Below are 12,091 nucleotides of genomic sequence, written 5' to 3'. Positions count from 1 at the left end.
GTAAGCTATGAACCAAAAAATAACCACTACAAATGATTGTATGTTCAAAAACCATTCCTCATTGGCAAATCATTAAGAGCAAACTGTTGTTCCCATTCAGTTATGCTCAATGCATGTTAAAATTCAGTCAGGTTTTCCTTTGTAAGATAAGACTTTTATGTAGTAGGACTTTTGCAAATTTTAATTTAATACCCCTGGAGTAAAATAATTATTTGGTCAGTGTGAAAGCTGTCATGGCTTTGCAGCACCTCTTCTCTGTACCTCTGATGGACCTGCTTGCTACCATCCACATTCTTTTATGTACCTAGAAACTTTGAAGATGTGACATGGCCATTATAGCTAATTAATAAAGTCAGCACTCCAAGGCTTCTGGTGCTGCTACAGAAGTGGTGGCCAAATATTGATTCATACTTAGGCAAAGGTCAGTGGCAGAGCCATGATTAGAATAAATGGAAGATGAAAGTATTACCAATGCATTCACATGAAAGTGATATCATGTGAAAGAGATAAATAGAGGAAAAGAGAGAGAGAGAGAGAGAGAGAGAGAGAGAGAGAGAGAGAGAGAGAGAGAGAGAGAGAGAGAGAGAGAGAGAGTGTGTGTGTGTGTGTGTGTGTGTGTGTGTGTGTGTGTGTGAGAGAGAGAGAAAGCGAGAGAGAGAGAGAGTGAGTGTGTGTGTGTGTGTGTGTGTGTGAGAGAGAGAGAGAGAGAGAGAGAGAGAGAGAGAGAGAGAGAGAGAGAGAGAGAGAGAGAGAGAGAGAGAGAGAGAGAGAGCAGTAGTGGGCAGGACATGAGGAGTGTACTGCTCATTAGAGGGGTTATACCCTAAGTGAGGCATCTAAGTGTTCTACATACTAAAATAACCTCTGGCTGACCCCTCACTGATTGGTCCAGTTACACACACCCTTTTTCAGAATGCAACTATCTACAATTTATCACCATGAAGAGGAAATTTTTGACCACAACAATAATCTTTAATTGTGCAACAAAAATATATAAAGCTTTGAGATTTTGAAGTAAGTATAATACATCAATATGCACAATCCTTATGTGTGTCATCTGTTTCTGTCCGCTTAAAAAAATGATTCTTTAGACTTGGTTGAAATAAAAAAAATAAATAACATTTGCCATTTGGATTTTGTGTAAGGTGTCAATCTGTTGCTGTGTCCCATATGCTCTGCTCCCAGGCCCTAACCCACCCTTCATCAGCTTCTTCTTTCTTCATTTCTTCACAGGATTTATGTGAAGTTGAACAGAAATGACATTGGGCAGTGTGGAGTACTTCTAAAGCCTAAACACCTCAGTGGGTTTATTAGAGACTGTGAAACAAAACAAACAGTGTGTGTGTATGTGTGTTTGTGTGTGTGTGTGTGTGTGGGGGGGGGGGGGGGGGGGGTGTTATGACTCTCAGAATGAGATGGCCAGAATCATACTTCCCACCTTAAAATTAAAAAAATGTGTATACTGTGTTTTGTAAGCTTTTGTTTGGAGACGATAGTTCAATTTATCAAATTATGAGACCTTCTCAATGTGTCACAATTGTCACAAAAGGTGTGAACTCAAATCCATACATAAAATGGTCTATGATGTAAATGCCCGGGTGACTGCATGACCCATTCACTTTATGTAGTACCATATTTATTACCATTGAGTTTAAAAATAGGTAGACTTTTCTAATGGGTGCTAATTTAATTAAATCGGTAATTTAATGGGGGGTTTTGTTTTAGGAATAAAAAACTTTTAAATGACATTTTAACCATCTACAGATGAAGCATCACTTTTAATAATGCTTATGTTTATGCTCCAATTCTGTGATTTTAAGATATGTTTGGGTATCTTTAATCACAGAATTGACAAGTAGATTCTTATTTGTTCAGGGTTTGAAACAATCTATTTGCAAAATAACTGACAATCTAGAGATAACATAAATCAGAAGAATGACCATATCAGATCAAACCTCCATTTAATGAAAACATGTATGTAAATGGTGTACAGATGAAGTGCATTCTGAGTCCAAAACTCTCAGATCCTGTGAGATATGCATACAATTATTCTAGTTCAAAAATCCCAAAACACTGACACTCTCATGTGCTTTCCAGCTATTTGTATATTTAGAGGGGGGAAAAATAAATCACTACAATATGTACATAAAAAATAAGTAGCAATATCAGTAGTCATGTTTTGCTGATTCTCTTAGATAGATACACATTTACATATCAACACAGTTTCTGCATAGTGCTTTCAACATCACAAAGCAGTCTTCATTTGTTCAACATGTCTGTGTGAAAACAGACACATTTCTTTCAAATTTTCATTTCACTGGACGATCCAAGATCTAAGACATATACTGAATTTAGTTGATATAGCATATAAAACAAAAACTAGCGATACCGAAATCATAGACGACTCTGCTGTGAAAAATACATTGAAAGTCATGCTGTACTGTAGTTAGCCTACCATAAAATACCTGTTTTCCTGCATTAACTACATCCAGCAATCACTCAGAGTGTCATTAGCAGAATTTCTCAGCATGTTAAAAGGTTCAGGTGTTACACAGCAGATATGGTATGAATCAGTCAGCAACAAGCAAGCAAATGTACCACACTGCACCAGGATTATGATATGACACTGGACCTTTAACCAATATACTGCAGCTAATGTACGACAGGCTTACAATAGGATTATTTACCTACACGTTTTTACTGCTAATACAGAGCAGTTCATCAATCTTTCTCACAAGACATGTCCTACAACAGAAACCAAGTGGGTTATTCAAGTTTTTGGTAAAGATATTTTTTTACATCATTCATGTAAAAGCAGGAGGCAGCTGCTTAGGTAGAAATATTTTGGGGCAGCATTTTGCTCATCCAAGGTAAAGACTGTCCCATTTGGAAGGCAGCATAAACAGGTACAAACTGTTTGGCCAGATTTAAAGGCAGCAGCAGAGATTCAGAGCAGCAAAGTTTCATAAACAGCTCTTTTAATACAAAAATGTTTCTAGTTGCCAGACTAAGTTTCCATGAATGCTTGAGATATTTGCAAATCAACCTGACCCTAAACCTTCCCTGACCAACCATAGCTTAGCTTATAACTAGAAACAGACAACCATGACAGACTGTCAGGACTAAGAATATAGGTGTGCATGCAGGGCTTGTCAATCGAGTAGACAATTAAACAGTATGGAAGACTGCATCATTACTTGAGGTACAGTCAGGTGCTTTAGGAGGGATATGGAGGATATTGATGGATGGACTTCTGTTTGCTGGATTCCCCTGACTATTTTTCTTATCCCAGATAGGATTTAATAAACAGCTTGCCACTGCTTAACCAAATTAATTAAATATTGAGAGTTGTGGTAATTGGACTAGTGCTTGCTAGCTAGCATTAGTGCGACTGTTTACTATAGGCAGCAGGTTAAACGAGGCGCAATGGGCCCTTTCCACAATTCTACACACACAAAAAAAAAGACCTCTATTGTTACATTTCTTGACATATCTAAGCATGTCACAAAGCTGGGGTCAGAGAGCAGGGTCAGCCATGATATAGCACCGCTGGAGCAGAGATTCTTAGGGCCTTGCTCATGGGTCCAACAGTGGCAGCTTGGCACTGCTAAAGCTTGAATCCTGACCTTCAGGTTAGTAACCCAGAGCTTTTAACCATTGCACCAACCAGCAATAAGTTTGTATTTAGAATATTTAAGTGAGCAAAACCAGGGGAAATGCAAAGCAAGCGTATTAACCTAAAGTGGTATACTGTAAAAATAGTGTTAGTATAATGTAAATGAATCTTAAACAGCAAAAAAATAAGATGACCATATATGGAAGAGATGGATTATGGCAAATTGCCATCCTTCATACTTTTTTGAGTAGCCAGAGAAGGTACATGTGAAAGCTGTACACACACACACACACACAAAGGCAGCCAGGAATATGACCAATTGCAATATAAAGGAATGTACAAAGAAACAAGTGTAATGGACAGTGCACAATATGTTTAAAGTTGAATATGTGCAAGGACATGCATGTAACACAGTAAGATGACACAAAAACAGATGTGTGTAAAAAAAAAAAAAAAAAAAAGAAACATGGAACAGTATAGCATAAGGAACCAGCTGATTATGACTATGGGTGTCCTCTGCTTCCTGAACATATGCTACAAATTACATATCTTGCTTTTAGCCAGATTTCACCATTACACACTTTGAGGGGTTTGTGACAGTGCAATAACGTTGTGTGTAACTCTTTGCGTATTTGTGTAAGCTTCTAAATAAGGTAAACTCTTGTCATTGTGCCATTTATTAGGTTCACCCCACTAAACCATACCTAAAACATGGGGCTCTGTGGAAAGAGTCCATTAGGATTAAGCAAATATTATGCACACACAACATTTGATGGGAACCCCAAATGCAGTACATAATAAAACTTTTTGTTTAAAATGCTGCCTAACACACAGAGAGAAGATAAATCTAGGTTATCTACTAAGGCAGCTGCCTTCTGAATAGGGCTCGGCAATGAACAATGATTTAACGTGGATTTAAGAAGGCATATGAACTTTATTAGGCCTACCAGCGATTACCAATGAATATTTGAAGCCTAATTTTTGTGAACATTATTGCACATAGTAGTGATTTAATTTCCATAATTACAATGCATCTTACAGAGAGACTTCGTTGTTAACTACAGAAGCAACAACTTACAGTACAAATAACTGCTTTGGCGATTGACGAGTGATGATTTGTTCTTCAGTGTTCTTCTCAGTGATTATATCGCTTGTCCTTCAAGTGTGTGACTTTTTAATTAGATGGAGACATGGACCATCCTGCCCACACAATGTTAGACTAACATGTTTAAGGTGAATGGCATAGATGAGGGTGTGTGTCACCAGACACTGGAGGAGAGACTTGAGGTTGAAAAGGAAAACTGAATGTGAAAAGGAGGACGTGGGTTGAAAAAGCCTGGGAAGAGAAGCAAACTTGTGTCTTAATCAGCGTAGATGATAAAGCCAGAGAAGGTGCTATATTTGTTGTTGTTGCCTCCATGTGCTTTGCCGCCATCCAGTTTGATGTACACTTCATCCCCAGGCTCTAGGTGCAGAACTGCGCTGTTACTAGCATAGTCGTAATTCTGGTCTGCATCCTGTGCAATGGCACTTGCACGAACCTATGGAGGGAAAATACCAGTTAGTGACACTCCTTAGAGTAATACAGAGTCATTATGTATTTCCTCTAATGTCTCATTGGTTGACTAAACAAGATGAATGCCTGGGAATAAAATAGCAGACTTTTCAATATTGCTCCAAGCTGTCAATTTTTAGCACCATGGTCAGCAGCACAGAGCCCAGTATCCCTGCTCTTACTAACTCATTGATTCACAGTATTACTGATTCATTATTATTATATTATATCACTATCACTGTATAACTGCATTACTATATCACTGTCAATTATATTGCTATATCATTGTATCACTGTATTAATATATCACTATGTAATTGTATCGCTGCATCAGCACCATTCAGATTTTTTTTCACAAACAAGATGCACAATCTATTCTGATGAAAATCAACATACAAAAATGATTCACACCACCCTATAAATCGTATAAATCTTTCTAAATTTAGAAAAACAACCACATAAATAAATAAAAAATTATAAAATCACACCACTGTCAGTAATTTAAGGGTGTAATTAGATCTAATAGAAATAGGCCTTTAATTACCCTAAGGAAAATTTGAAAAGGCCTCATTATTAATTTATTCATATAACTTTTCATAGATCAAGGTTTATTTATTTTTTTATTCATCATAGAGGTCCAAGTACCACACTGCAGATGGGAAAAACTGTGTGTCTTCTACACAACAACAACAAAAAAAAAGCCTAAAGACTTGGTTGATACATTACATAGTGCCTCTATCCCATGTCATGGTGGCATTTTTAATAATAATCATTTACAATAATAATAATAATAATAATAATAATAATAATAATAATAATAATAATAATAGCAGAAAAAAAGTATGATAGGGGGGGATTTTAGGTCTGTATGTGGCAATAATTTTCTCACTGTAAGTAAAAAGAAAAAAAGAGGGAAAATAGCAGGAAAGGGCATATGAAAACTGGTAAAGAATACTGACCATTGAAAATCTGATCTTATTATAATAAACATCAATACATTTAGAACACGGGTTAAACAAATAATAAATTATAAGAAGAAACACAGTGTGAACTCACACCTGGGTGTTTTTGCAGAGGTCTGCCCACATGCTGGTACCGTCTCCACCCCGCATCAGCACATGGTAGGTAAAGAAATAGATCCCCGGTATTGAGCAGGTAAACTTCCCTGTGGTCGGGTCATAGTGATTCCCCAGATTAGTGACCACGTCGTCGAACTTAAGCACCTCGTAGCCCTCATGCTGCTTCTTAAGGCCCGCGTAGAAGGCGATTTTTGGCACGGTGCTGTATGTAGCGGCACTGATTGCGCCAGCGCTGTTCGGCCCCGGTGGTCCTGGTAAACCTGGCCGTCCCGGGTCTCCACGCTCTCCAGGCGGGCCTGCGGGTCCTGGGGGACCCGGCTCTCCAGGCGGGCCCCGCGGGCCCGTCTTCCCGGGCCGTCCCGGCTCTCCTTTTGGCCCTTGGATAAAGGTGGGCAATGACTGCACGAGACCGGTGTCGCGCGCCGCCGTGTCTGCCGTGGCCGTGCTGCTCGGGGATTTGGTGCCGTACGGATCGCACACCATCCTGCACGTGCCGAGCATCTCGTAATGTGCCGAAGTGCCGGCCGAGTTCACCAGCACCGGGATGAGCACGACCAGCACGAGCACCATGACCACTCCGAGCACCCCGGCCGCGATCAACCGCTTCCTGCCGACCAGTCTCGTCAGCGCGGGACGCTCCTCCTGTCTGCTTTTGGGCGAAATCTTGCTGGTTGGTGAGGGAGCCCCTTAAGAAAAAAACAACAACCTATTGGCTTTGTTGTTAATGTTAATGAACCTGCTTGGGCTGGGCCCAAACAGCTCTTTTCCTTCTCCCTCTTAACTTTTTTTGTGCTGATGTTTGCTTATTCAAGTCTCCTTAGAAAGTTTCTCAGGCTTCCCCAGGCCTATCTCTCTCTACCCGGTGTTAGTTTAGAAAATACTTCCTTCACCATCTCAAACAGCCTGTAAGCGCATGTAAATCTCCACCGCCACGTGGGGGGAAAAGTCACACGATGCTTCTGTATCCTAAAAAACGCGCAGGTATCCTCCCTTTTAAAGTCTTCTCCCGTGCGTAAAGGCAGGATGAGGAGGCATGGGCACGGCGCGGAGCGCACACTTGGCTTTCAGAGCGATGTAGAGATGCTGTGAGCGCGGAGAGCTGAGAGCGCAGCATAAAGATTGAGAGCGAAGGAGGGAGGGAGAACCCGAGAGCACTCTTCTAACAAGCTAGAAAAATAAAACACTGGCCGCCACCCTTCCCATTCTTCCTTGGCTCGAAATACCCAGCGAAAGGAACTATAGCTCATAATTATAACTTATCCTTAATTATATGCACAGCAAAAAACAAGAACAACAATAATAAAAATATTCATTCGCTATATATATATATATATATAATTGTTGATGCTAATTTAACACTAACTTTATTTAACTGTCTGTGAATTAATTATTTCTTTATTGAATTCATTCATACCTTATTGTATGTGGAAGTTCTCTAAGCTAATGTGTATTGCATTACTGTATTATTGTACACTGCTATGTGGGGAAAAAATGCACAAATCAGGAGTTTGTACTTATGGCTTGTTCTCTGAGCATTCTCTGAGAAGGTAACAGAGCGATCATGAACATGACACCTTTGCCAATAGTGGACTGGCAAGTGATGTATTGCACCTCCAAAACACAGGGAGAAATCATTTCCTGAGAATCGACTCTTACTCACAAACAATCACTTGCTGCAGTAATTTTGTTTCTTCTGATTGTCCTCCAAATTTGTCATCTTGTTTATTTAAACTAACGAGGCAGACATGATAAAAAGTGGTCCAAATACATCACAGCATTTACAGCCATCACAAATTTGGTAATTATATTCCGATTGTTTAAATATTTTGTGTATGAAACTGTATTGGGTGACATTGCACTAGGTTCTATACAGCTTGGGTTGTATTCTGTAGATGTATTTGGCACCAAATACACCAGCCATACAAGCACATTATTAACTGTCCTGTACTGTCCAGTGACGTGTGAGGGCAGGGGGTTTGGGGAGGGTGCAGTGCATCATGCCTGTTTGTATACTTTTGGCAATCAGGCATGCTGTCCTGAAGTAAATGCCTATTCCTTTGGGTTATAATGCTTGCTGTATAGGGCTTTGCGGATTGCACAGACCTCGCCTCTACCGTGAGCTTGGTAAGATTGCTCTGTGGACAAGTTTTGTGGCAATATCCGATTGAGTTGTTCTCAGGAGGTTATGTTCAAGTGTCACTGCCAAAACCACACAGTGACACCTCAGCATTACTATATATTTTCTAATCTTGGTTAGAATATAAGCACCTTTAATAATGCAAATTTAATGCACACTGGTTCATAAGATTTTACATTTGGCTTTTAATCATTGGATTCACACACTTTACACAGTAAATCTTGAAATGTACACGGATAAAACATTAATTGGCATCTGACTTGACAGTGAAAGCGAGACCCGGTTTTTAAAAGCCCTGGAAAACTTGGCTGGCTCCATGAAACCAGTTCAGTATCATGTAATTGTCAGTCAGTCAGCAATGGTGCTGGATTAAGAATGAAAACATATCTCACACACACACACACACACACACACACACACACACACACACACACACACACACACACACACACACACACACACACACACAAACCCTGAAGATTGAACAAAAAGTGTAAAAAGACATTTATTTTACTTTTTAACAATAATATCCATACATTTTCATTATTTAGTTATAAAGTTTATCTAATAATAACTGATTATAGATACATGACTGGTTAGAACAAAGTGTGATTTATGCATTTAATGAATTATAAGTGAACTCTTTTGACTCTAACCTTAGATTGTATTCTGAACAGGACCGGTTATTGTCTACTGACCTGCCTTCCTTCGATGGCATGGAGCATATTCTCTAGCAGTACAGCTTTCCCTCACCTCCATAAATCAACGGGTAAAAATCAATGGGTTTGGTTAACCTGGCAGCCACTGTGTCTGTGGGACTGTGGGATGCATAGACAAAAAGTTTGTATCCCTTTATATACGAGGCTGCAAGCGAAACTATAACAAACCATACAAACAGAAAAGTCATCACATCGACCAAAATCTACACGGCTTCTTGCAATAGCTTTGACTTTGGGTGGGGGAAAAGTACACAAAATGATTACTTTGAAAGGTCAGTGAGTAATTGGTGTCAGAGTCAGATATGTGGCATGCATAATGATCCATTGCCACCAAGTCATTTTTAAACCTCAATATCCCATTTGCTGTTGACACTGACAGAAGGATTGGACAGACCAAGATAAGAAGCCAGAGAGGCGGGTTTTTATTTTTTTTTTGGGCAGCCAAAGAGATTGATTGTGTGAAGGTCCAGTTTTGTAATGAATAGTCCAGAGTTTGGTGCTACCTAACTTTCAAATCACAAGTTTATTTCTTCCAACTGCTAAACAAAGAAAGTTAAGCGTGTGTGTGTGTGTGAGGGGTGTGATGCGTTTCCAGGATGGTGCCGACAAAGTTTAAAAAAAAAAAGAGAGATTTTCTAAGAGCTGAAGAGATGAAGGGTGGTGATAGATGATAGAGCAGTGATAGAAAGTGTGTGCGCGCCATGGACAGATGTGCCTGCTGAGCGCGCGAGTGTACGGAGAGTGTGAATGAGGAGGACAGGAGGACACACACAGCACCTGAGACAGGATAATAATAATGAGAGAGTAATAACAGATAAAGGTGTGTGACAGGACCTCTCTAGAGCCATAGCAAACGCACACACAAACACACACAGCTTTGTTAGGCACACTGCAGTGAAAGGTCAACACTTTCTCCTTATCTCGTGTCATTACAGTGGGCTGGGTTATAACACCCCCCCATTGCGAGATCAGTTTTCAGATGTGTGATGATCCTCAATCGCAGTTTAAAATCACACTGATTTACACAGAGCTATATAAACTCATTAGTTTAAAATTTACTTTATGAAACATTTAAGAGGCCCAAAGTACTTTAAGTTATTTTTTACTTGTCAAAAAATGTAAAAAGTTTGTCCTTCTCACTAGAAAGATACATAAAATATCCATTCACTGGACAATTTAATAACTTGTAATGCAGATGCAGGTAAAGAGCTTTAATTACTGTTCGGAGCAAATTTCATAATAGGAAGAAGTAAATTATCAGTGACTTCAAAAGTTGAATGATTGTTAGTGCCAGATAGGTTGGTTCAATTAATTCAGAAGCCGCTGCTCTCTTGAGATGTTCCCACAGAGCAGTTTGTATAGTTGAATTGATGGGGAAAAAAAATAAACATCCAGTCATAAAATACACCATTATATATGTACCCTGCCTAAATATTACTCCAATAAAACTACTTTTACATTTCCACTTAAATAAAAGTACAAACGTACACAATATGGACAAAAATATTGCAACACCCGGGTTTTTTCAACCATACATAGTTCTACCCTAAATGGTTACCAGTAAGTTCGATTCACACAATTGTATCGAATGTCTTTGGATGCAGAAACATTACATTTTCCTGTCACTTGAACTAGGAGACCCAAACCTGTTCCAGCATGACGATGCCACTGCACACAAAGGGAGCTCCATGAAGATATGGTTTACACGGGATGGTTTTTGCTCAAAATCTTGAGGGGCCTCCTATAGATCACTGGCTGCAACACTATTGAAAACCTTGGATTCATTGAAATGCTGAGTGCACCCCATGCCTTCCCACCCTACATCAGTACTACATGACTTTTACTAATGCCCTTGTAGGTGAATGAGCACAAATCTCCATAAGCACACAAACATATAGTGAACAACTCCCTGAAAAAGTGAAAGGTATTATAACAGCAAATGGGCACTTAATGTGGAATGGGATGTTTAAAAAGCATATATACGAATCTAAGAATCAGGTGTCCACAAACTTCTGTTCATAGAATGTACTTGCTTTTGAAAGTATTAAACTTAAATGTACAGGTCTATGAGAACTTGATCTTTATAATTCATGTATTTCTATGTTTCTCTCTGCTGCACATTATAGCTATGTGAGAAGAGCATTTTCTTTTGTTGAAATTACACAGTTAGAGAACCCTTACTCCACACAAACCCTCCACAAAACTGTATAGGGCTACTAGTGTAGTCTTTTTACAGGTTCTTAATTATCACAATTTATTTCTTTTCTTTAAAATAATAAGAAATGGCATGTTTTACTAAAAGGTAGAGAAGTAAAATCTAAAAACATTAAGCAATAAAATGCAATAAAGTAAAGTTTCCCAAAATCAAAAAACTTTATTAAAACATACAGAATATTAAATTACATACAGAAATGTAAAAAAATAAAAAAAAGTATTAAAGTATAGCAACCAATACTTTTTAAATGTCCACAACTGCAAACAGTAAGTCAGTCAGGATTGCAATACTGACAGGCAGGATACAGTAACTGTGGTGAGCAGAAAAGCATCTCAGAATTTCACACAGGTGTCTACAGAAGCAACCAAGAAAATTGTACTTTTGTAATCCAAAATCTAAGGCTACATTTCATATTTGTATTATATATATATATATATATATATATATATATATATATATATATATATATATATATATATATTTTTTTTTTTTTTTTTTTTTTTTTTTTTTCTTCAGATGAATGGACCATTAGACAGAAACAAGGTGAAGGTTTAATATCATTTTTCTTGGAGATGCCATGTCAGCTCCAGCAATCTTCTCTTACCCTTTCTCATCAACAAAGCATTGTCAATCAAAGACCTGCCAATCTATGAATGTTTTTATACTATTCTAGGAAATCTTTATAGAGGATTGTGTGTGTGAAAATCCCCAGAGATCATCTTCTGTAGTGGTCAGTGTGTAATAATTATGATCAATGCTTCAAACGTAAG

At 38.6% G+C, this 12,091-nt stretch overlaps 1 protein-coding gene across 1 annotated transcript; it reads right to left on the bottom strand.

Moving 5' to 3' along the window:
- Positions 1-618: 618 nt before the first annotated feature.
- Positions 619-7,386, bottom strand: c1ql3a (complement component 1, q subcomponent-like 3a). The gene is made up of 2 exons (XM_083552306.1): positions 6,230-7,386; positions 619-5,157 (listed from the first exon to the last, which is right to left on the bottom strand). Exons 1-2 carry the CDS (start codon positions 6,818-6,820, stop codon positions 4,978-4,980), a joined length of 771 nt encoding a protein of 256 aa, XP_083408432.1. The 5' UTR covers positions 6,821-7,386; the 3' UTR covers positions 619-4,977.
- Positions 7,387-12,091: the final 4,705 nt, after the last annotated feature.

The sequence above is a fragment of the Silurus aristotelis genome, assembly GCF_946808225.1.
Source record: "Silurus aristotelis genome assembly, chromosome: 1".
Lineage (NCBI taxonomy): Eukaryota > Metazoa > Chordata > Actinopteri > Siluriformes > Siluridae > Silurus > Silurus aristotelis.
Note: the sequence above shows the minus strand (reverse complement) of the source record. Positions and strands in the feature narration are given on the sequence as shown.

Excerpts from the sequence above, each read along its gene's own strand:
- c1ql3a (XM_083552306.1), bottom strand. The coding sequence starts at position 6,820 with ATGGTGCTCGTGCTGGTCGTGCTCATCCCGGTGCTGGTGAACTCGGCC. Across the intron at positions 5,158-6,229 it reads ACCTCTGCAAAAACACCCAG|GTTCGTGCAAGTGCCATTGC; the intron begins GTGTGAGTTCAC and ends TTCCCTCCATAG.